General features: G+C 44.3%; 1 protein-coding gene across 1 annotated transcript in view; it reads left to right on the top strand.

Annotated features, from left to right (window-relative positions):
- Positions 1 to 13,878, top strand: part of LOC136578042 (NACHT, LRR and PYD domains-containing protein 1a-like) — a 123,716-nt gene extending 109,838 nt beyond the window's left edge. The window contains exon 13 of the mRNA XM_066577951.1: positions 12,280 to 13,878. Within this exon, the coding sequence (XP_066434048.1) occupies positions 12,280 to 12,551 (272 nt within the window). The 3' untranslated portion in view covers positions 12,552 to 13,878. The remainder of the gene's footprint in view (positions 1 to 12,279) is intronic.
- The last annotated feature ends 12,516 nt before the right edge of the window (positions 13,879 to 26,394 follow it).

Raw genomic sequence — 26,394 nt, 5'->3', positions numbered from 1 at the left:
GTTCCAGCTTCCACCTTGTGTTACCCAAGGTGCCGTGAGTTCATAGCTATGGGAAACCCATGTGTACCCACACAATTCATTCATGTGTCAGATAGCTGAACACCGCAATGGGAAAGCCTTCTGCACCCTACCCAAGTCATTCAGTGTATTTGTGCCAGATAGCTGAACACCACGCTGGGAAACCTTTGTGTACCCACAGCATAGGCGAGCCCATGAAACCCTAGGACAGTATTAAACATGAAGAAATGAGAGTGCCCAAACATGGCAATTTCACCCCACCCAGGACCTCGGCCTCTGCCCACACTTCTGCCCAATTTATTCGGTGTATGTGTCAGATAGCTGAACAATGCAATGAGAAAGCCTTCTGCACCCTACCCAAGTCATTCAGTGTATTTGTGCCAGATAACTAAACACCACTATGGAAACCTTTGTGCACCCACAGCAAAGGTGAGCCCATGAAACCCAATGACAATATTAAACATGAAGAAAAGAGAGTGACCAAATATGGCAGAGTTTCACCCCACCCAGGACCTCGGCCCACACTTCTGCCCAATTCATTCTGTGTATGTGTCAGATAGCTGAACAACGCAATGGGAAAGCCTTTGAGCACCCACAGTATAGGCAAACCCCAGAAACATTTCTATAGCAATAGTATAGGTGGACCCCTGAAACATTTCTGTAGCAATAGTATAGGTGGACCCCTGAAACATTTCTGTAGCAAGTGTATAGGCGAACCCCAGAAACATTTCTGTAGCACGTTTATAGGCTGACCCCTGAAACATTTCTGTAGCAAGAGTATGGGTGAACCCCTCAAACCTTTCTGTAACAATAGTATAGGCAGACCCCTGAAACATTTCTGTAGCAATAGTATAGGCAGACCCCTGAAACATTTCTGTAGCAAGAGTATAGGCAAAACACGGAAAAACATTTCTGTGGCAAGTGTATAGGCGGACACCTGAAACATTTCTGTAGCAAGTGTATAGGCGAACCCCTGAAATATTTCTGTAGCAATAGTAAAGGCGAATCCCGGAAAAACATTTCTGTAGCAATAGTAAAGGCGAATCCCGGAAAAACATTTCTGTAGCAATAGTAAAGGCGAATCCCGGAAAAACATTTCTGTAGCAAGAGTATAGGCGGACCCCTGAAACATTTCTGTAGCAATAGTATAGGCAAACACCTCAAACATTTCTGTAGCAATAGTATAGGCAAACACCTCAAACATTTCTGTAGCAATAGTATAGGCTGACCCGTGAAACAATGGTGTACCAAGACTATAGGTGAACACCTGAAAAAATTTGCTTACCAAGAGTATAGGCGAATCCTGGAAAAATTAGTTTGCTAAGAGTACAGGCGAAGGCCTGAAAAATTGTTGTTCCAAGAGTAAAAGTGTACCCATGAAAAATTGGTTTACCCCGAGAGCAGGTGAAACCCATAAACATTTTTTAAAGATAGAGGTTGTTGCTGAATTTGCAACTGAGTCTGGAGGCAGCCCTCTGAAAAAATTGGGTTTAACAGAGCCTTTTGGCCCACAGAAAAATTGTCAGTCCAACGTGATGACATGCTATTTTAGGAGGAGGAGGAGTAATATCCGAGAGGGATAGATCAAGCTACTTCTCCCCCTTTTGGGGGTTAGAGAGAGGATGCATATTTCTTCTGCTGCAGCTATAAGAATCTTTATGATCCGCTGCTTTCCACCGGTGGAGAAGAGAAGTCTGGGGAATCCAGCATTTGTTCATCTTAATGAGTGTAAACACGTCGGCGCTGTCAGTTGACAGTCAGGTACGCTTATCCGTGATGATCCCCCCCCAGCAGCACTAAACACCCTCTCTGATAAGATGCTAGAGGCAGGGCAGGCCAGCACCTACAGGGCATACAGCGCAAGTTCGTGCCACATGTCCAGCTTTGACACCCAATAGTTGTATAGAGCAGAGGCATCACGGAGGACGGTGGTATGATCGGCTATGTACTGCCTCACCATCTTTTTACAGGGCTCCCTCCAACTCAGCCTTGATTGGGGAGTGCTGACACAGTCTGGCTGGGGAGCCATAAAACTGGCAAATGCCTTGGAGAGTGTTCCCCTGCCTGCGCTGGACATGCTGCCTGATCCCCACACCTCCCCTGCTAGTTGGCCCTCTGAACTACATCTTCTACTGCTAGCACTGTCAGATGGGAACTTTAGCATCAGTTTTTTCACCAGGGCCTTGTGGTATTGCATCGCTCTCGTACCCCTTTCCTCTTCGCGAATTAGAGTGGAAATGTTCTCCTTATACCGTGGGTCGAGAAGGGTGTACACCCAGTAATCCATGTTGGCCAGAATACGTCTAACGCGAGGGTCACGGGAAAGGCAGCCTAACATAAAGTCAGCCATGTGTGCCAGAGTCCCAGTATGCAACACATCACTGTCCTCGCTAGGAAGATGACTCATGATCCTCCTCCTCCTCAGCCCATACACACTGAAGAGATGAGAGGGAAGCAGCATGGGTATTCTCTGCAGTGTGGCCAGTCTCTTCCCCCTCCTCCTCCTCCTCCTCCCCATCCTCCTCCTCCAAAACGCTCTGAGATACAGACATGAGGGTGGTCTGGCTATCAAGCAATATACCGTCATCCCCTATCTGCTGTTCTAACCGCAAAGCGTCGGCCTTTATGCTTAGCAGCGAACTTCTCAGGCAAAGCAGCGGGATGGTAACGCTAATAATGGCCGCATCGACGCTCACCATTTGTGTAGACTCCTCAAAGTTTCCGAGGACCTGACAGATGTCTGCCATCCATGTCCACTTCTCTGTGAAGAACTGCAGAGGCTGACTACCATTCCATCGGCCATGTTGCAGCTGGTATTCTACAATTTCTCTACGCTGCTCGTAAAGCCTGGCCAACTTGTGCAGCATAGAATTCCAGCACATGGGCACGTCACACAGCAGTCGGTGCTCTGGCAGCTGGAACTGATGTTGCAGTGCCCTGAGGGTGGCAGCATCTGTGGTGGAATTGCAGAACTGAGCGCACACGTGGCGCACCTTGCCGAGCAGGTCAGACAAGTGGGGGTAGTTTTTTAGAAAGCGCTGAACCACCAAATTGAACAAGTGGGCCAGGCATGGCACGCGTGTGAGGCTGCCTAGCTGCAGAGCCGCCACCAGGTTACGGCCATTGTCACACATGACCATGCCTGGTTGGAGGCTCTGCGGCGAAAGCCAGAGGTCGATCTGCTCTGCCAAACCCTATAACAGCTGTGGGGTGGTGTGCCTCTTGTCACCTAAGCTGACTAGTTTCAGCATGGCTTGCTGACGCTTCCCCACTGCTATGCTGCTGCGCCGCGCGCTACCGGCTGCTGGCGACGTGCTCACACTTCTTAATTGAGAGGTGGAGGTGGCGGAGCAAGAGGGGGGGGGGGGGGGTTGGAGCAGGTTGCATAATACGCTGGAAAAACCATCACTGAGGTAGGACCCGCTATCCTCGGTGTGGGCAACACGTGAGCAGTCCCAGGCTCTGACTCAGTCCCAGCCTCCACCAAGTTCACCCAATGTGTCGTCAGAGAGATGTAGTGTCCGTGCCCGCCAGCACTTGTCCATGTGTCCGTCGCTATGTGAACCTTCCCTGTAACTGCGTTGGTGAGGGCGCAGTTTATGTTGCTGGAGACGTGTTGGTGTAGGGCAGGGACGGCGCAGCAGGAAAAAAAGTGGCGACTGGGGACCGAGGTCAGAGGGAGCGCTGCCGCCATCATGATGTGGAAAGCCTCCGTTTCCACTAGCCTGTATGGCAGCATCTCTAGGCTGAGTAATTTGGCAATGTGCACGTTTAAAAATTGTGCATGCGGGTGGGTGGTGGTGTCTTTCCCCTTCGCTCCAATGCTTGTGTTAGCGACAGCTGAACGCTGCACTGAGAGACATTGCTGGAGGCTGTGGAGGACCGTGGAGGTGAGGGGGTGTGTGCAGGCCGGGAGGCACTCGTGCCTGTGTCCTGGGCGGGGGATTGGATCTGTGTGGCAGGTTGTGGCACAGGGGAAGAGGCAATGGTGTGACCCGGAGGTGGTGAATGGCCTTCGTTCCACCTTGTGGGGTGCTTGGCCATCATATGCCTGTGCATGCTGGTGGTGGTGAGGCTGGTAGTGGTGGCTCCCCGACTGATCTTGGTGCGGCACAGGTTGCACACCACTGTTTGTCGGTCGTCGCTCTAACTAAAAAACCTCCACACCTTTGAACACCTAGCCTTCTACACGGAGGCTTGCTGCTAGGGGGTGCTGTGGGAAATAGTTGGGGGATTATTTGCTCTGGCCCTGCCTTTCCCCCTGGCAACCCCACTGCCTCGTCCAACCTGTCCTGCTGCTGCACTTGCCTCCTTCTCTGAAGCCCCTTCTTCAGTAGGCTTAGCAAGCCAGGTGGGGTCAGTCACCTCATCATCCAGCAGCTCTACCTCTGAATCCTCTGTGCGCTCCTCCCTCAGACATACTGCCCTTACAACGACCTCACTGAGAGGCAACTGTGACTCATCATCCTCATCCACAAAAAGCTCTTGAGACAGTTACTGGAAGTCCTCAGCCTCATCACTCGGACTCTGGGAAATTTCCAAATGTTGGGCATCTGTCACGACACACTCCTCGGGTGGGCAAGGAACTGTTTTTCTGACTCAGAGCAGGGACCCGAGAACAGTTCTTGAGAGTCTGCCTGCTCAGAATCTCTCCTTTTACTGAAGTGAGGAGGCTGGGAGGAAGGAGGAGCAGCCAGAGGATTCAGAGGTGCAGTCCCTAGCCCGGTAGGAGTGGACTGCGTGGAAGACTGGGTGTTTGATACATTGCTGGACGCGTTATCCGCGATCCACGACAGGAGCTGATCGCACTGCTGTGCTTGTAATAAAGGTCTACCATGCGGACCCGCAAAATGTGACATGAAGCTGGGGAGCGGAGAGACGCGGCGCTCTTCTAATCCCTCAGCAGCCGGCTCTGATTCACCCCGCCCAGGACCTCGGCCTTTGCCCACACCCTCACTTGGACGCCCGCATCCACGTGCTCGAACCTTACCCCTACTCCTCATCATGTCGGATAAAGGATAGAGCAGGGCCCAAATAAATTAACTCACTGTATAGCGAAGAGAACTGGGGCTAATTCACCGCACACAGAGACTTGTAGATACCGGAGGCTCTATGCTGTGACAGAAAAAATTAAACCGCTGTCTTGCGCTGATACCTAGGGGTAATTTACCACTCACAGAGACTTTTAGATAAGAGAGGCTGTATGGAGTGGCAGAAAAAATTAACCCAGTGGATAGTGCTGATAACTGCGGCTACTACACAGCACACAGACAATGGTAGATGTGAGATGCTCTGCACAGGGGCAGAAAAAATTAACCAACTGTATAGAGCTAAGAATTACAGCTAGTTCACCGCACACAGCAAATGGGAGATGTGAGATTCTCTGCCCTGCCCCACAAAAAATTACCAGACTGTTAAGCGATGAGAACTCCAGCTCATTCAATGCACACAGCGAATGGGAGATGTGAGATATTCTGCAGAGCCCCCCAAAAAATTAATAGACTGTTTAGCTATGGGAACTACCTACAGCTGGCTCACCGGACACAGCAAATGAGAGATGTGAGATACTCTGCACAGCCCCAGAAGAAATTACGGACTGTTTAGCGATGGGAACGACCTACTGCTAATTTACCGCACACAGCGAATGGGAGATGTGAGACACTCTGCAGAGCCCCAGGAAAAATTAGCCCACTGTTTAGCATTGAGAATTACGGCTAGCTCATCGCACACAGCGAATAGGAAATGTCAGATATCCTGCAGAGCCCCAGGAAAAATTAACCCACTGTTTAGCGTTAAGAATTACGGCTAGCTCACCGCACACAGTGAATGGGAGATGTGAAATACTCTGCAAAGCCCCAGGAAAAATTAACCCACTGTTTAGTGCTGAGAATTATGGCTAATTCATCGCACACAACGAATGGAAGGTGTGAGATGCTCTGCACTGGCCCAGCCAACAATTAACCGACTGTTTAGCAATGAAAACTATGGCTAATTTACCGCACACAGAGAATGGTAGATGTGAAATGCTTTGCACAGGCCTAGATGCATGAAAAAAAAATGGTGCACTACTGCTCCCAGCTAGCCACAAAGTAATGCACACAATGAGGAGTAGCCCTAAGAAGGACTGTTGGGTTCTTGTAGAGAGGATCCTCCCTACTCTAACACTTTCCCTGTCTCAGCAGCAGCTCTTTCCCTAACCTCTGCCAGCATGCGTCTGAGGCACGGGCGGCACCAGTTTAAGTATTCGGTGGTCACCTGATCCCGCCAGCCACTCACTGTTGTAGACGTGCAGAAGGCTGGCACATCACAGCAGGAAATGGTAATGCCTTCCCTGCATGTTTAGTGGCTAAAAATTGGCACTAAACATGCGGGGAAGGGAAATGAAATTGACTCAAGTAGTACGTGGTGCTCGACTCAAGTAGCGAGCATCTCGAGTAGCCAAATACTCGATCAAGCTCAAACGAGTGTGCTCGCTCATTTCTACTATCCATCTAATCTATCTGTGCAGTCTTGTATTTTGTGCAATGGGTTCTAGTTTTCATAGCAACGAATTTTGGGTGCATATAATGTATTGAATATTTCTATTACTGTAGATTTTATTTGCTGTGGGGTAATAAAAAAAAACTAATTATTCTTACCGTTAATTCCTTTTCCATAAGTCCATTCTGACAGCACACATGGAAGTTGTCCCTCTTGTGCTCATTGGGACAGGAAGAGGAGGGTTCTTAAGGCCAACTCACGCCACCTTTCTCCAGTGGCTTCAACCTATCACAATGGATACGTGGCCCAGTCTTCTATTGTTGCTGAAAAAATCAACATACTATTATGTTTACATGTACAATATACATTAATTTACATGGCTGGGTAAGTATGTGCTGTCATGATGGACTCATGGAAAGGGAATTAACGGAAAGAATAATTACAGTTTTACTATACCGTCCATCCTGACAGCAAACATGGAGGAAATACCAGATCATCACCATAACCTTAGGGGGTGACCACTGCCTGGAGGACCTTCAGCCCAAAGGTCAGTTTTCTACCAGAATGTAGATCTAAGCGATAGTGCTTAGAAAATGTATGAGCAAGAGAATAGGACTAAAAACTGGCAGCGGAAAAGGCGCAACACTCTAGGTTAAAGTAAGTAGGAAGTGACCAAAGATGGGGAAAACTTGTCCTTTTTTTAATAAAGTACGTGATCAGCTTATGAAAATGCGTTTCGGGTTAACCTCTTCATCAGTTTGGCTGGTGTTTAAAATATGCAAGCTATAAAGTAAACATTACCTGGAGTGTTGTGCCTTCTCCACTGCCAGTTTTTGGTCCTTTTCTCTTGCTTTATCGCACCCACCCACCCAGGTGGTGCGTCATCTGGTCAGGCAGCACCTCCACTATTGAAGTTACCACTCCACTCTCTTCACCACATATGTAGTATCACTGTTCACTACAAACACGACTGTACGGGTTTTGCTCCACCCCTTTTGTTCCTCCTCATCCACATAGAAAACGTATGGACACTAGACCACGTTGTATCCCTACAAATCTTCTCTGTCGAGGCACCACTGAATTTGGCCCATGAGGAAGCAAGAGCCCTCATAGAGTGAGCTCATCCCCTCTGGGATCAACAGATTTCTGGATTTATATGGCTCCTGAATTGCTGTCTTCATCCATCTATCAATAGTGTCTTTTGACGCTGCTTTCTCTATGTTATGTCCTTGGAATCGAAAAAATAAATTATTCGATTTTTTTTAAAGGTTTGTGAGACTGATAAACATGTCAGGACTGCGCCACAGACATCTAGATTGTGTAAACACTGTTCTTTGTCGTTCTTAAATTTTTGACAAAAGGAGGGCAAAACTATCTTTTGTTCCATGTGAAATGTGCACACACCTTAGGAAAAAAAGGATGGGTCTAGCCTCAACACTATTCGATTTTCCAATACGTTTAAGTAGGGTTGCCTATAAGATAGTGCCTGTAACTCCCCAATCCATATAGGGGGTTGTTATGGCTACTAGAAAGGCTACCTTAATAGATAGATTTTTAAGGGATACCTCCTGTATTGGCTCAAAAGGAGTTTCATAGACTTTCTAGCACCACATTAAGGTCCTTTTGTGATTTTCTCACAAAAGGCTTAAGTCTATCTGTACCCCCAGAAACCTGCTCACCCACCTGTTCTCTATCATATGGACTTCGAAAAGGGAACTGAGAGACGCTACCTGTTCGCAGGTTTCTAGGGCTAAGACCTCTATCTAGACCCCTTTGTAAAAAATCTAGGATCTTCGTATGGTCGGGATTATTTAGGTCTGGACTATCTGACCCATAACAGTGGCAACATTTTTTCCATATCCTAGAATAAATATTGGAGGTAATGTCTCTTCAAGAGTGTGTTTATTACCTTATGTGATAGCCCTTGGTCCCTTAATCTTTGTCGCTCCATAGCTAGGCCGTTAGCTTCATCCAACAAATCTCCTGGCAAAACACCACACCTTGTGACAGAAGGTCCTTCCTGAGAGGCAGCATTATTAGGGTCTGTCTCACCATTGAGGTCAGTAGCAGAAACTAGGGCCCCTTTGGCCATGGTTGGGCAATGAAAATAACTGTAGCTTGACAGCTCTGCATTTTCCGAAGAGATCGGTAAATCATGGGAAGAGGAGGAAAGGCATATGTCAGTTCCATATCCCACTCCTGGGATAGTGCGTCCAGAGCCACAGGATTGTCTGTAAGGTTCAGTGAGAAGAATCTTTGGCATTTTGAATTTGTCCTTCTTGCAAAAAGATCTACTTGGGGAAGACCCCATTGTGACGTGAGAAGATGGAACTCTTCTATATTCAGGGCACATTCCCTGGCTTCTAGGCTTCCTGGCTCAGAAAGTCTGCCACATAATTCAGTGACCCTTTTAGGTGTACAGCAGACAAGAATGTTATGTTGATCTCTGCCCAAAAGAATATTGTTGAAGATGAGAATGTCTGGTGCCGCCCTGATGACAAATGAAAGATACGGTTGTCATATTGTCTGATAGTATCTTCACGTTTCCCTCGTATTATATCCTTGGCCTGATATAGAGTCTCTTAGACTGCTCTAAGCTCTCTATAATTTGAAGACTGAGAGCTGACATATGTTGACCAGGAGCCCTGTAAAACTCTATAATATCTTTCATTTTAGGTTTTGGGGGAAATTGACGCCTTTTGAGGAGTCTAAAAGAACCCCCTGGAAGATTTTCAGAGTATCCGGATTTAGGCTAAATTTTTCATAATTGATAAGCCAACCTAAATACAAAAGGAGTTTTAGCGTTTGCTTCTGGTGAATCTCCATAGAACTTATATGCTTCGAGATGATTAGAAGGTCATCAAAATAGGGAATTATGTTGTTGCCCTTTTCTCTAAGTAAAACCAATTGGCTCAATCATTATTTTAGAAAAAAAACTCTTGGAGCTGAGGTAATACCAAAAGGTAAACAAATGAATTGAAAATGAAATATCTCTGCATCCATTCTTACTGCAAATCTAATAAATCTCTAATATGCAGTATCAATGGGTATGTAATAGTAGGCATTAGAGATGAGCGAACGTACTCGTTAAGGGCGATTTCGCAATTCAACATCACTATTTTCGAGTACCTGACTACTCGGGTAAAAAGATTCGGGGGGCGCCGGGGGGTGAGCAGGGGGTTGCAGAGGGGAGTGGGGGGGGGGAGAGAGAGAGCTCCCCCCTGTTCCCCACTGCTACCCCCCGCTCCACCACGCCGCCTCCCGCCCCCCGGCGCCCACTGAATCTTGTCACCCGAGTAGCCAGGTACTCGAACATAGCGATGCCCGATTGCGAAATCGCCCTTAACGAGTACGTTCGCTCATCTCTATTAGGCATCCTTCAAGTGCACCGTACACATGACATTAGTTCGACTAGTTATAGGAATTGTCGATCTAATTGTTTCCGTTTTAAGACAAAAAACTCTGATATATTCATTAAGGGCCTTTTAATTTAAGTATGGTTCTAAACAAACCATTTGGTTTAGGCACCAAACATAAGGAAGAATAATAACCACAACCCTGTTCCCTCACAGGGACTGGTGCAATAGCTCCCATTAGCAATACATTTGAAACCCCTTCCTCTAGTCGCTCTTGAAGAAAAGGGGTCCGTACTCGAGTGATCAAAAATCCTTTAGGGGGGAGGGATGAGAACTTCAGTTTGTAGCCTAACGATACTACTTTTAGAGCCCAGGGATTCCCAGAAATCTGGTTTCATCTCCCTGATACTGAGCGAGCTTACCCCCTACCAGACCTGTAGTCTCATCTGGATTCGGGCCTAGGGATAAAACTGGAACTTTTATTCTTGCCTCCTTTTGGTTATGACCAACTGCCTGTTTTGCCCTTTCTGGGTTGGTATGTTTCTTTCCGAAAGGATGAGATCTCTTTCAGTAAATAATCTGTTGAAAATCCTCTTTTTCTATCACCTGCCTTTTCCAGGATCTTATCTAAAACTGGAATAACCAGATATCCGCCTTGAAAGGAGATTGAACACAAATTGTGTCCCCGATTTAGGCTCTAGACCATAATGCCCGCCTGGTGGAATTCCCTAATACTGCATTTCTGGCAACGAACCTCACGGACTCCACTGAAGCATCTACTAGGAAAGCTGTAGCCTTTTTAAGCAGAGGAATACACTTCAATATTTCTTCTCTTGATGTTTTCTGCTTTAACTACTTCTCTCCATATGACGTAAGGGTACGTCATGGCAGGGTGATACTTCCCACAACATGACGTTCCCTTATGTCATGGGGATAGCGCGAGATCATGACAGATCTCGCGGAAGCCAGCTGTCACTAATAGCCGGCCTCCCGCTGCAACCCCCGCTGTTAACCCCTTCCCTGCCGCACTCTATGTAGATCGCGGCAGGGAAAGGATTCACAGGAGGGGCGCGCTCCCTCTGTGACGTCAGCAGGCTCTCGCGATGTAACTGCAAAGAGCCTGGCTGATTGCCATGGTAGCAGGACACCACCTACAGGTGTCCTGTATTACCATTGCCTATGATTGCTGTGATAGGCGATAAGGCATTGCAGGAGAGAAGTCCTACAATGCCTTATCACAGCAATAATTGGTGCTATGGTGTAAATCCCCTAGATGGAGTACAAAAAGAGAAAAATAATGTACAAAAAATAAAAATGTAAAAAAACCCTTTTTTATTCTTTTTCTTATATTAGCATGAAAAAAATAAAAATCCCACATATTTGGTATCGTGTCTGTAAAGACACGTACAATAAGCTGAACATGCTTTTTATCCTGCATGGCAAAAAGCATTAAAAAACGCTAAAAAACTGAATCATGATTATGACAACACCAAATTTATAGAGGTTTTATTATGCTTTACTACTTTTGCATAAAATATACACTTATTGTTAACTAAAATACTTTTTGTGTGGCACTACATTCCAGGACCAGAGCATTTTAAATTTGTAATCAACAGAGCTATATGAGGGCTTCTTTTTGTTGGGCAACGTGCAGTTTTATTGGTAACATTTAGAAGTATATACAACTATGTTATTATTTACTTCTGCTTTGCGGAAGTGAGATGACCAGAAGACGGCTGCTTTGGCATTTTCTCTTTTAGTTTTTTTTTTTTACAAAGTTTACTCTGTTAAATAAATAAAATGATTTTTTCACAGTATGGGTTGTTATGGATGTGGTGGTATCAATTATGTGCAGTTGTTTGGTTCTTTCTCTTTTTCAATAATTAAAGCCCTGTAAAAGGGGGAAAAGGTTTTTAATTTTTTTTCTGTAAAACAGAATAGATTCCAGTGAGCAATGACTGCAGCATCTGTTATGTTAAACGATGTAGAGCAGTGATTAGATGAGCAAGTCCTCATCAGTTCGCTTCTTTCCTGGGCAAAAGGTGTGACAATCATAGAGCAAATATGGTCATTGATTGATGTGGGGAGGGTAATGACATGAACCAAAATTCATGTCACCCAACCCCTGCGACTGCGGGAGAGAAAGGAGTATCGCATATCTTCTCTGCTGCCCTCCTGTTCCCCTTTCTGCTTTTATCTGCACACAATGACTGAAAAGTGACATCTATAAATTCAGTATTCCCAATTCCACTTCCACTTACAAAATACCTGTTTTAATCAATGCAGAAATCCAGGGAGTTCCAAAGGGTTCACTTAGCTTTTTTTGCAACTGTAGCATTGTATAGTCCTATAGTCTGTTCACATAAAGAGCTGTAGATAGTTGAGGAGATGGGTTGTTATGTTCATTATATTCTTATATTTGTAGGAATTACTCCTGAGCATTTTGTGGATAAACATCGTGTGCAGCTAATAGAAAAGGTGAGGTACATCAAACCTGTTCTAGATGACCTCAAGAAGAAGGGACTCCTGAAAGAAGAACAGTGCAGTATCATAACAAGTCAGCTAACACCTCAGGATCAGATGAGAGAACTCCTCTGCTTTGTGCAGTTTTGGGGCCGTAAAGACAAGGATACGTTCTATAAGATTGTAAAGTGCCACAATGAGCCAATTATCAAAGAGATGGAAAGAAAAAACTGAGAGCACAATCAACATCCGGTTCAACTAAGGACCCCTGATAAAGAAACGGATATTCCTTCCATAAAGTTACTACAGACTATGGGCCCCTTCACACGGGCGCTGCACCGCGCAATGCGGCTGAAAGTCGCATGATTGAGAGGCAGCCGTGACCAAGTCACAGCTGGTGCGGGGCAGAGAGGGGGAGGGATGTTTAGCACACTAGCTCCCGCCTATCCCATCCCCTCCCATTGTAGACAGCCTGCAAGGTGCGGAGAGGGGGAGGGAGTTTAGCAGAGCCTCTGCTAAACTCCCTTCCACATCCCTTTTTCAGCAGCTCCCATAGGAGTCTATGGGACTGGCCGCCGTATTACGGCCAAAAATATAGATCCGGTCGTCCGCTTTTACACAGCAAAAATCCAATGCATCAGATGGTCACGTATCTTGTCCAGCCATGAAAACACGGTCGATATTTGCTCGTGTGAATAAACCCTAAGGATCATGTAATTAATGGATGTTGTTTTGTCTGATATAGTTTAAGATGATCCAGCTTTAAGGCCGCTTCCACATGGGCAACTTTATCACGTGATTTTATCGCTATGTGACAGTGCTACAAGTCGTATATATGTAGAACCCTATGGGTTCTTCCACTCTAGGGATGTTTTGTAGCCTGCGACATTGCGAGACTACAAAATCGAGGCATGCTCTATACAGCAGCGATTTGCAATATTTTTTTTTTTTTTGTAGCCCATGTTTCCTTATGGAGTCTTCCTTTCTGTTGCATCCCTTCACACGAAAATATGATTTTCATGCGGTGTGATGAAACCTTTACAGTAGGAAATCCTACTGTAAAAGCCCAAGAGTATGCCCTAGCTGCATAACAAAATATTACATCACTTAAGAGGCACTGTCAGCTCCGGCGCGTGTCTCCTATTCACATGCGGCACTTGTCTTTAGTCTTCTGCCAGCCCTTCCTGGATTGAAGGATTAAAATCCCTGTCTCCAGGAAGGGCTGGCTGTGAATGGTTCTCAAGTGCCATAGCTCAGCCAATCAGAGCCAGTGCTCCATGAACCAATCACAGCCATTCAATGCCTCTTAGGTGATGTATTATTTTTTTTTTTTGCATCATGTATGATTAGGCATACCTGATTGATAAGGCTACGATACCCTTGGGTATTACCTAAATTATGTGATTTGTCTAATAGAGGTCATACACAATATAAATAAAGCAGCAGCACTCCAGAAGGTAACACCTATGGTGTGAGGCATATAGGGCATGCAGAGCTCAGGTGAGGATCGGACTCCACGATCCAAGGTATACTTCATGTGAGAGATGAAACGAGCAGCATAGCCGAGTTTATACAAAATCAATGTATCTATGAAGATGCTCCTTTATTTCTCCAAAAATATAAAAAACATGCAACATTTCAACCCCACCTCGGTTCTTTGTCTCAGCTTGACAAAGACCCCAGGCGGGGTTGAAACGTTGCATGTTTTTTTTATATTTTGGGAGAAATAAAGGAGCATCTTCAGAGATACATTGATTTTGTATAAACTGGGCTATGCTGCTTGTTTCATCTCTCACATGCTCTAATAGAATTGTCTAAATGGAATTAAGCTTTCTTTGTATGATTGCAACTTTGAAATAAATTATTACAATATCAGAGCAAAAGTATAATTTATTGTGGAAAACTGAACACTTGAAGAGAGTCTCTACTACTCTGTTGTACCGCCTCTAGCTTGTATACAAGATGTGATACTGGTGGACAAGGAGACATGAAGGTTCCATATGGTGTCCTGCGGCATATCAGGCCACATGTGCTGTAACTGAGCCTCTAGATCATGCAAACACATATGCTGTCAAAGTTGGTATCCCAGATGGTCCCATAATTGTTCTATTGGTGATAAATCTTGTGACTGAGCAGCCATGGAAGTATGGCAATCTTGTGGGAACATTCCTGTGACCACCTTGCATGTGCGGCCAAGCATTATCCTACTGGAAAATGCCTCTTGGAAGCCCTGCCATGGGAGGTATACATGTGGCTGCAAGATGTCCTGAACTTTATGCTGAGCTGTCATTGTCCATTGTACCACCACGAGTGGTTACCAACTGTCATATGCGATGGCACCGCAGACCACATCACCAGTAGTATGGACAATGTGCAACTCCGCAGCAAAGCAGGATTGAGGTGCTCACCCTAAGGTCTCCAGACAAGAACATGACCACCATGAGCGCCTAAACTAAACCTGGATTCGTTGACAAAGACGGGACATAAGCAAACAAAAACCACAAAAAATTGCCATATACTTATTATTGTGCTAAAGCAAGAGGGCAGGTAATGCACCACATCCCTCTACATGCAGACAGCCAAACTGATATAAGGAGGAGCACAGGTGCAAGATACTGCTAAAAACCACTCACACATTCTCCCTAGACAGCTTGGCCGTTAGAATGCTGAGGGTTGTGGTACCTCTACCTGCCCTACTATGTTAGCACAATAGTAAGTATATGGCCATTTTTTTGTTTGTTTGCTTATGTCCCTTTTCATTTTTCTGTGTTTCTAACTGATGTTAGTGTAGGGACTCACAAGAGAACATGGGTTGTGAGCATTTATATTTTGGCCAAAATATTAACTAATACCTCGTATTTATCGAAAATTATGTATCAGCAACATGCAGTGCAGCTTTGAATGCTGGGAGAGCCCAGGGTGCAAGTGTTGTCTGTAATGAAGAACATATAAGGTGAAATGTCTATTTTACTGTTTGAGCCAGCAGAATGGAATGTGCCGGCCATATTCTGTCTGCCAACCGTTATCAGAATATGCAGCTTGATAGAAATACACGCACATAACCTCAGGCCACATTTTTTTTACCCACACATAACCCTCAGGCGTCATTTGACAACATGCTGCTCACCCCACCCTTGCCCCCTCCATCAAACACCTAAGATGTCGTCTTCATTCCAACTGAAACCACATGATGTTGGACGTCCACAGACGCACATGCAGGACCGGATGTAAGAAGACCTTAAATGGTCCACCCACTCACATGCTTTCACATATTGCTTACACAATTTCCAGCATGCCAATAAAGGTCAGTTAACTCAATGCTATAAAAGATGATAAAAGCCTACTAATAAAGCAGAGTCAAGGAAGACTTTCTACACTGACAGTCTGTCTCGGTGTCTATTTTCTTCCATTGTGCGCACAATCTCTGAACGTGAATCAGGTAGGGTGCAAACATTCCTATTGCTGATGCCGGGACAACTACTCAACATGCGGTGCTGGTTTATGAGGTAGGAGATGCCAATAACTAATTATTACCTAGCTAATGGGGTGAAGCTGCGAAATTTAATTGGCTTTTTGGAACACCCGGCATGTACTATATCATCTAGACTTATATCTATACTCAAAGTGGCCCTATCTGTGTGGTGTACAGTTAACAGTATCCAGCGATTTACGGATACAATGACTGATACTCCTCTGTGGAATAACCCACTCTACCTTCATTACAACTACTACAAGATGTTAGATCTTGGGTTGCCCTAGAGATACACACATTGGGGGATATATATGAAAATAATACATTGCTGTCTTACACACAGCTTCGTGAAAGCTTTCAGGCACCTGAATTACAACTCTTTAGGTACTTTCAGTTAAGACACGCTCTGAATGCCCGATTCCCACTGAACTCTACCAAAATCTCTAACTATGCAATAATGGGTATTCTAAAAACACAAGGACCTAGAGGACTTATCTCAGCACTTTACACACATCTGCTGTCGGCCAAGATAGACCATGACCCACCCTCTATTTATGATAAATGGAAAACGAATATTCCCAGGTTGACACCAGAAGACAGGTGGGAGGTAATGGCATCACATTTACAAGTGTCACTGGCAAAAAACAATAAGCTTATACCGTTATATATATATCATACATTAGTCGTATCTTATGCCGGTCCAACTATGTAAGATGGGCAGAATCAATATATCATCCCTTCATAGATGTCACCAGCCGGATGCCGATTTCTTGCACCTGATCTGGGAATGCCCCCATATTGGAAATTTTTGGAAAGAAATTTTTACCTTTTTGTCCACGCTTCTTCTAGTTCCTCTGGTCCTAGACCCAAGGGTGGCACTATTTGGATTACTGGATGAGGAGGCGTGGACCGATCATGACAGGATATTTATTAAGAAGTATTGTTCCTGGCCAGGAAACTGTGGCCATGAGGTGGATGGCAATGACGTTGCTCTCTATCTCATTTTGGATAAAGGTGGTTGACACAATAATTCCCTACGAAAAAAAGTGTTCTATTAACAGACGATGTCCTGACCAATTTGAGAAAGTTTGGGGCCTGTGGATAAACTCACACTCCATACCATAGATTGAATAAGCATAGCGAGAAGAGGAGAGGAGAAAATAAACACGCAACTCACCAAGCATATTGGAGTTTTGTTTTAATTGTTTATTGTTATAATAAATAATACCAAATTCACAAAGATAAAAAACAAATAAAAAATTGTATGTACACAGAAATGTATGTGATGCTTATCTTGTGACTTGTTAATAAAACGAACTTAAAAAAAAGGGGTGGAGGGCCTATTGCTAAGTGGGGCCACAAATATAACTCCATAAACGGGGCGAGCTACAGAAGGGGCTCTATGATCTATTGAGGCCTCAGACTGGGGCTCTATAATTAAGTGGGGGCACTAAGAGGAGGGCGTAGCAGCATGATAGCAAGTTTGTGTTTAAAGACAACATATGGCTGGATGAAATCTCCGTGGTAGTCCAGTGTCAGATGGGGGAGAAAAGCAAAAGAGAACATCATCAATCAAAGAAGATTCCCCCTGTGATCACTGGAGGTAACTGCACTGTAATCACAATCACTGGAGGTAACTGCACTGTAATGATTATCACTGTGTAGAGCTGGGATCTGTTATCTGTGTAGAGCTGGGATCTATTATATGGTGACTGCAATTTAGAAATATATTAGAGCTGAACCCTTTTATCTAAGCCTACCATGTTATAAAAATTGTCTTATATAATATACTAGCTGATATACCCAGCTTCGCCCGAGTTAATTTGGTACTGGTGTTTATCTGGTGTTCACACGGAAAATCTTATGAAGTCGTGGTTACTTTAGAGATACCGGAAAAACATATGTTCACCATTTTGCATAGTTCTCTGTGTTACCCAGAAAACACCACGTGGAGGTAACCATGCGACGTTTCCTTTATATAAAATGACATCAGGAAGTGAGAGAATTAGATTCCATACGTAAAATGTGGACGCTAATTCTTTAGCGCTTAGAATTGAACAATCGAGGTGGGACCCATTAGCTTTTCCTATTTATGACATAATCAATGCTCGTGCCAAATTTCATGTTTCTATGACACCGGAAAGTGATAAAATTACATTCCGTACGTAAAATTTGGACGCTAATTCTTTTGCGCTAGAATTGAATATTCGAGTTGGGACCCATTAACTTTTCATATTTATGACATAATCAATACTCGTGCCAAATTTCACGTTTCTATGAGACCGGAAAGTGAGAAAATTACATTCCGTACGTAAAATTTGGACGCTGATTCTTTTGCGCATGGAATTGAATAATCGAGATGGGACCCATTAGCTTTTCCTATTTATGACATAATCAATGCCCGTGCCAAATTTAAAGTTTCTATGTGAGAAAATTACATTTCGTACATAAAATTTGGAAGCAAATTCATTTGGGCATAGAATTGAATAATGGAATTGGGACCCATTAGCTTTTTCTATTTATGACATAATCAATGCTCGTGCCAAATTTCACGTTTCTATGACACCGGAAAGAGAGAAAAATACATTCCGTACGTAAAATTTGGACGCTAATTCTTTTGCGCATAGAATTGAATAATCGAGTTGGGACCCGTTAGTTTTTCCTATTTATGACATATTCAATGCCCGTGCCAAATTTTGAGTTTCTATGTGAGAAAATTACATTCCGTACGTAAAATTTGGACGCTAATTCTTTTGCGCATAGAATTGAATAATGGAGTTGGGACCCATTAGCTTTTCCTATTTATTACATAATCAATGCTCTTGCCAAATTTCACGTTTCTATGACACCGGAAAGTGAGAAAAATACATTCCGTACGTAAAATGTTGACGCTAATTCTTTTGCGCATAGAATTGAATAATCGGGTTGGGACCCATTAACTTTTCCTATTTATGACATAATCAATGCCCGTGCCAAATTTCACGTTTCTACGTGAGAAAATTACATTCCGTACGTAAAATTTGGACGCTAATTCTTTTGCGCATAGAATTGAATAATCAAGTTGGGACCCATAAGCTTTTCCTATTTATGACATAATCAATGCTCGTGCCAAATTTCACGTTTCTATGACATTGGAAAGTGAGAAAAATACATTCCGTACGTAAAATTTTGATGGTAATTCTTTTGCGCATAGAATTGAATAATCGAGTTGGGACCTATTAGCTTTTCCTATTTATGACAATCAATGCCCGTGCCAAATTTTAAGTTTCTATGTGAAAAAATTACATTCCGTACGTAAAATTAGGACGCTAATTCCTTTGCGCATAGAATTGAATAATCGAGTTGGGACCCATAAGCTTTTCCTATTTATGACATAATCAATGCTCCTGCCAAATTTCGAGTTTCTATGACACCGGAAGTGAGATAATTAGATTCCGTACGTAAAATTTGAACGCTAATTCTTTTGCGCATGGAATTGAATAATCGAGTTGGGACCTATAAACTTTTCCTATTTATGGCATAATCAATGCTCGTGCCAAATTTCACGTTTCTATGACACCGAAAAGTGAGAAAATTACATTCCGTACGTAAAATTTGGATGCTAATTCTTTTGCGCATAGAATTGAATAATCGAGTTGGGACCCATTAACTTTTCCTATTTATGACATAATCAATGCTCCTGCAAAATTTCGAGTTTCTATGACACCGGGAAGTGAGATAATTATATTCCGTATGTAAAATTTGGACGCTAATACTTTTGCGCATAGAATTGAATAATCGAGTTGGGACCCATTAACTTTTCCTATTTATGACATAATCAATGCTCCTGCAAAATTTCGAGTTTCTATGACATCGGGAAGTGAGATAATTAGATTCCGTACGTAAAATTTGGACGCTAATTCTTTTGCGCATAGAATTGAATAATCAAGTTGGGACCTATTAACTTTTCCTATTTATGACATAATCAATGCCCCTGCCAAATTTTAAGTTTCTATGGCATTGGGAAGTGTCAGATTTAGATTATGTACGTAAAATTTTGACGCCAATTCTTTTGCGCTAGAATTGAATAATCGAGTTGGGACCCAATTACTTTTCCTATTTTGGAGATAATCTATGCGTGTGCCAAATTTCATTTTTCTACGACGTCGGGAAGTTGGAGAACTTTGGGCGAGTCAGTCAGTCAGTCAGTCAGTCAGTGAGTTGGTCAGTGAGTCAGTCAGTGAGTCAGTCAGTGAGTCAGTCAGTGAGTCAGTCAGTGAGTCAGTCAGTGAGTCAGTCAGTGAGTCAGTGAGGGCTTTCAGCTTTATATATATATAGATGAGTTCTTTGTCTTCCTGGGAGTGAAGAACAAACTATGCAGCATCTGCCTGGGAGCTGGCTGGATTTGGGAGATACTTAATTTTGTACAGAAGGAAAGAGTCCCTCAGAATGTCTTTTGGTGGGCCCAGGGTAACCCAGTCCAACACTGATCAAGGATGGTGATATATAATTAATATGAGAAGGGGTGGAGCTTGCTGATGCCTGGGTAGGACGTGCAACGGACGTGCAACAGCCGAGCTCCTGCTACACCCGCTGGTAAAACCCAGCTTACTGCTTATCTGGCAGCACCAGGTCCATGGGGAAGAAAAGAGTCACAGGAAGGGTGCAGAAGGCAGTAGAGGACGAGCCAAAGACAATTCAGCGATACTTCACGGGCCGCGGGCTGACAGCTCCTGGTTCCAAAATGGTGCCAGACCACGTGCACTCGCCTCCTAATATAGGCAGCATAAAGGAGACGCATGGCAGAGAGGACATGGGATCGCCTTCATCCAGAGGGTTAGATAAGTCTATCAAAGCTCTCAGGACTGACACTACTATAAATGAGGACAGTAGCTCTATTCCTGAGTCTGAGGACTGTAGCGATTTTTCAGATACAACACTCTACATAATGAAAGTAGTAGTTCTCCCATCAGGGCTACATACTCACAGGCTGCAGTGCAGCAGGCAGCCTCCACACATAGCACTAATAGCTCTAATCACCTCAAGTGCACAACACTGCTGCCGGCCCCTAGGGAAGTCCTGGGTGGCAGCCAGGTACCCCTGTCCATCAGTCCCTCTGGGAACACAAGCACCTTGTCAGATAGGAGTAGTAGTCTCCCATAAAGGGTCCATAGGAGGAATACTGCAACAGTTAAAACCATGCCAGCTCACCCACTTTCTCCATGTGACCCCTCGTCTGATGATGAGTGGAATTGGAAGGAATACTTAAGAGCTCTCCCGACAAAAAGGGACTTTCAGAGGCTGGAGGCCTTTCATAAAAAGGCATTCTCCCTTTTACAACAGGAGCTCAAACAAATGTGAAATTGCCTAAATGCAGTTGAGGAATCTCAAGATAAGGCCTCCTTCACACGGGCAACAGAGGTGCTTGATTTTGTCGCGTTGCTACAATGCTACAAATCGCATGTATGTGAAGACCATTCTTTCCTATGGATTAATTCATACATGTGATGTTTTGTAGCATGCAACAACCCAACACAAAAACCTCGTGGGTACAGCGATATGCCCGAAACACTCGAGGTTTTGTAGGCCATGTTTGCCTAAGGAGCCTTCCTCTCTAATGCATCGCATCGCACAAAAATGTGATTTTTGTGTGGTGCAATACAACTTTGACAGTAGGAAATCCTACTGTCAAAGCCCTAATCTAATCCCTAGCTGGAAATTAAAAAAAAGAACCAAAAAAAAAAACATACATCACCTCTCTGGAGCTGTCAGCCCGGCCCGCATCTTCTCCCCAGGTCCCAGGCACTATTCTCCTTCTGGCCGGGAATTGAAAAATCCCCGCCTCCTGGAAGCGCTGACTGTGATTGGCTGATGCTTAGCCAATCACAGCTAGCGCTCGATGAGCCAATCACAGCCATTCACCGAGCACTGGCTCTGGTTGGCTAAGCATTAAGCAATCACAGCCAGTGCTTCCAGGAGGCGGGGATTTTCAATCCCTGGCCAGAAGGGATGAACAAGACAAATGCAGGGGACCTGGGAAGAAGTTGTAGCGGAGTGCAGCACAGCGCTTCTAGGTAATGTATGCTTTTTTTTAAAAAAAAAATTCAGCAGTTAGGGTATATTTTCAGTGTAGGGCTTATATTTCAAGCCCCCCAACCAAAAAATCCTTGCATGTGGTGCTACAAAGTCGAACAACATTGTAGCACCACATGTGACTTTGTAGCGCTACAAAATCATGGTATTGCCGCAAGAAGACGCAGCGATATCTCACGGACCAGCTATGCGATATTGCTGCGATTTTCTCACAGCGATGCAGCGTTGCCCATGTGAAGGAGGCTTAAGGTTCTCTCTAATACTTGATGCCCAAAGCCAAGTTATAAATGCACAAGCTTTTCAAATAGTGGAAATTTTGGCGCATCTTGACAACCTTGAGAATAGTCACAGGTGCAACAACCTGTGCCTTCGGGGCTTGTTCGAGGAAGTGTTGCCATCTCAATTAAGGTGATTAACATTTGGAAAGGAACTCTCTTATGTAAGACTATAGCTACACCTCTATGCCTTTTCAATGGTGAAGAGGTGTTGTACCAATTAGTGAAAACTTTACTTTTGGTAATAGGGGTGTAGGTTTTTTTGAAATGTGTTTCTTGAAAGAAAATTATATCTACACCTTGTTTCTCTAGGTAATGCAAAATGTGAGACCTTTTTTGTGGAATGTTAATATCCTTTACATTGAATGAAGCTAGGTGTAAATTAGCCATAAGTAGAATTATGGGGAGTACTTTCTAAGCGTAAAACACCAGCAAGACTATTAACAAAATTCAAAATATAAAAAGGTGAAAACACAAAACTATAACAACTGGCCTTTGTTGGGCCAAGAATAAACAAACACATTATGACCTTTTGCTTCTGGACCAGATTTTAAGGATGGAGTCCTATCTGGAACTGGGTTATCAAGCAAGGAAAATTGGGGGACCTGGAAAGGCAAAGAGAATTTGTGACTCCCAGCATAGTCTTGTAGTGGCCCAGTACATGCTATCCTGGCCCCCTCCATAAATGTCATACATGTAATATCTTGCGTTGATACACTGTGCAAAAGTGTCTTCACTTGCTGCAACTGTGCAATACACATAACAGAATGACAAGAGTTAAGTGTCTGCAAAAGTGTGGGTCATGTCTGGAAGAAGTAGCAATTTATGTCCTGTCACGTGGTATGAGTGAGATTATAAATATGTTGGAGTGAGTTCTGGGTCTTCTGTTCTTCTGGGTCCATACTTCAAGAGGTCTGACCACATAGGAGTACCATCAACCTTCAGGGGGTGAAGAATGAAAGAAGTAGAGCGATTCCTGATTGCAAGAGTGACAGCAACCATGGCTGAGTGAGTTGATACGCGCGTGTGAGAGAGAGCGTGAGCAGGGAAAGGTGCATATGCCCAGGCCCAGTGCAGAGGTACTCTGCAGTTGCTTTTCCTACACAGCCGTCCTGAAGTCTGGGATCACCACGTAGAGCTACACCAATTTATTTTCACACCAGGCCATCTTGTAGTCTGGGATCTCAAGTCTGTTTCCTTTTCCTGCACTGTAATATGTCTATAAATTGTGCCTGTACCTGGAACTCGTGTTCAGTAAAGTTTTGCCAGGCCCTGGCCATTCCTGGGGACCTGAGGTACGCTACTCCTGTCTGCGGCTCATTTATTCTCTGCCGAGGGTCATGCCGGTGGGTAACGGAACAGTGGCGTCACCCGTGACAAACGCTACTCCTGTTCTACAATTTATTGGGCATCCCTATCCTAGGGGTGTCCACAAGAGGCCCAGCGCTACTCTGGCCGGGGCTATGTATGTCCCTTTGGGAGGGAGCCGGGTAAGTGCCGCCATGACAAGCCATCATCTTACCCTCGCAGCTCCTCAACGTAAGCCCCATGTCCGGGGTCACCCTATTTGATGCTGCAGTCTGATATCTGTAGAGAAATGAATAAATGAAAGCAGAAGCAAATAAACATATGCCAAAGAAAAAGCAAGACAAAGAAATTAAAAGAAAATGGTGTTGCCAAATAGCACCACCTAAGTTATATAAAAAAGATATAACATTCAAGCATTATCATTGGGTAACCCTCTTCTAGGAGATTTAAATGAGTCTGTGTCAAGGGTACGAGACTTCTTGGACTTGTGCGGTTTCACCGATGACCAGATCTCGCAGGTTGGGAGAGTGCGCAGACTCAAGAGGTCTGCATCTGTGGTCCAGTCCAGTATTTGAATGTTACCCAGATCTAATGTGGTCAGGATGGGAGGAAGGTCTTCAGGGGTTCTGATGGTCCATGTTCTGTTGAGCTTGGATATCGCCAGGCTAAAAAGGGAACAGCCATTTATAGACTATAGCTTTTTCTCTAATAGCCTTAGTAAGAGGCTGAAGCTGTCATCTTAGGTCGAGAGTCAATTTGGACAAGTCTTGGAATATCAGGATCTCTTTGTCAGCATATTCAATCTTTCTTGCCAGTCTGGCTTTGTACAAGATCTCTTCCTTAATTTTGAAACTTTGCAGGCAACATAATATATCTTTTGGCTTATCTGCATCGATCGATCTCGGTCTAAAGACATGATGCGTTCTTTCTTTCCTTGCCCAGGTCAAAATAGTCTGCTTTGTCTAGGAGCTAGTTAAAAATAGCAGACAAGACCGTTGGTATTTCTTTGTCTGAGACCGATTCAGGGCTTTACCTAATTCGTATACTGTTTCTCCTTGAGTGATTTTCGAGGTCGTCAATTTGTAATGTTTGGAAATAGGATTCTTTCTGCTTGTCAATGAGGATCTGTCACTCTCTCTGAATGGTGAACCACTTGCGTCTAAGTGTCCTCCAGGGTTTGTACTCTTGAATTGATTTGCTTGACATCCTTTCTCAATTTCGAAATTTCCTTTTTAATTGTATGAGTAATTCCTTGAAAAGATCTCTTGTACAGGTTTTGGTCGGTAATGCTTTATTGTAGTCTCTTAATTCTGAGTCATCTCGTGCATGTGTCTCTTCTTCAGAATCAGTAACAATCTGCGATTGGATCTAGCATAGATCTGGTTTTATCTTCTTCTGCAATAATATTTGTTCTTAGAACTTTCGTGTTTTCAGGCTGGAGTTTTTTAATAAATTTTTTCATTTTCCAAAAGTCTGCTAGGCGTTTTAGAATTTTTCTTTGTTTCAGGATTGGCAACTCCAGTGTGTTTTCCCCATTGTGTCTGCTTTCTCGTGTCACTACGCTGGGAGGAGGGGGATCTTTATCCACATTGGCCAAATGATGTCTAACGGATGTTTCCTGGAGAAAAACACAACCCTGACTGTCCGGTCTGTATTATAGGGAAGGCAAGGCGGCCGCGTCTTTGGGCTTGATTGAAAGGGATGTTCATTTTTTTCATAAGCCCAGAGCCTTCCTAACTATTGGAATAAAGTTGAACTGTAAGAATGCTCAAAAAGAGAGTCCATATAAAGTCAACTGCTGATTGTATTGTTTTCAGCCACTAGGTGGTGCTACAGTCCACTAATTTGAGGTCAGTAGAATGAAGCCTGTTTGCAATAGAGATTAGATTGCTACTAGAGATGAGCAAGCACCAAAATGCTCGGGTGCTCGTTGCTCGAGTCGAACTTTTCATCATACTCGAGAGCTCGTTTCGAGTAATGAACCCCATTGAAGTCAATGGGAGACTCGAGCATTTTTCAAGGTGACCAATGCTCCACATGGGGGAGGTTGTGTGAATCATCTGAAAACATGAGAAAGTGATGCAAACACCACAGAAATGGATAGGAAAGAGCAGGGACAGCATGCATGGGTGCATCTGAGGCTCCCACGTCGCACTATTAAGCCAAATTGTGGGCAAGAGCCTGGTGGTCACCCCCCTTACAATTTACTTGGGACAGACCATAATCAGCAAGGTACTAGGTGCAACCAAGGCCAACCACCTGTGGGTGACACCGCTGCCTCTTCTCCTGTGTTACATGCTGGCATGGCTGTCCAATCATCCGCATGAGCCAGCATCCACAGCGTACTCAAATTTTTCCCTGCGCAGCCCTCATACCACACGCTCACTTGATAACCAAACCAGCCACACCAGCCACATGTATATTTATAAGTGCGTATTGGACGAGGAGGAACCGGAGACACACTGCAGAGGGTTGGCAGGGCCTGGCAACAACCCTCTTTAAAAGTATGGGTGATAGCCCACAATGCTGATGGGAATTGCTGATAAAGTAACGTACGATCATAATTCCAATCCCGTGCCACCTCTGTCACAAAAATGTCAGGACTCAGATGCCAGCACTTCTACACATCTCCACAATACAGCAACACATTCTTAAACCAAAGATTGGTTTGAAGCAGGAGGTGTCGCCAAAGCAGTCACCACAGGTATACAGTGACCCTGTGAAAGTCTCATGAAATCAGTCATGCTTCCTGTGAACGCTCCAATCCAGTATCTCAGATAACTGTGGTAACATGAAAGATAATACATGGTGACCAGCGCTGCCCTCCAGTGTTGCATGCGTTTAACAGACCCAAACCAATCCGGCTGTTTACCACTCAGGGCATTATACGTCAGCAGACATCCAAAAGCAGGCAGTGTACAATGAGTTGACCTGTTATACAGCCGAGATG

This window comes from Eleutherodactylus coqui, chromosome 8 (assembly GCF_035609145.1).
Source record: "Eleutherodactylus coqui strain aEleCoq1 chromosome 8, aEleCoq1.hap1, whole genome shotgun sequence".
NCBI classification, from domain to species: Eukaryota; Metazoa; Chordata; class Amphibia; order Anura; family Eleutherodactylidae; genus Eleutherodactylus; species Eleutherodactylus coqui.
The sequence above is the reverse complement of the archived record's forward strand: the minus strand, read 5'-3'. Positions and strand labels throughout refer to the sequence as shown.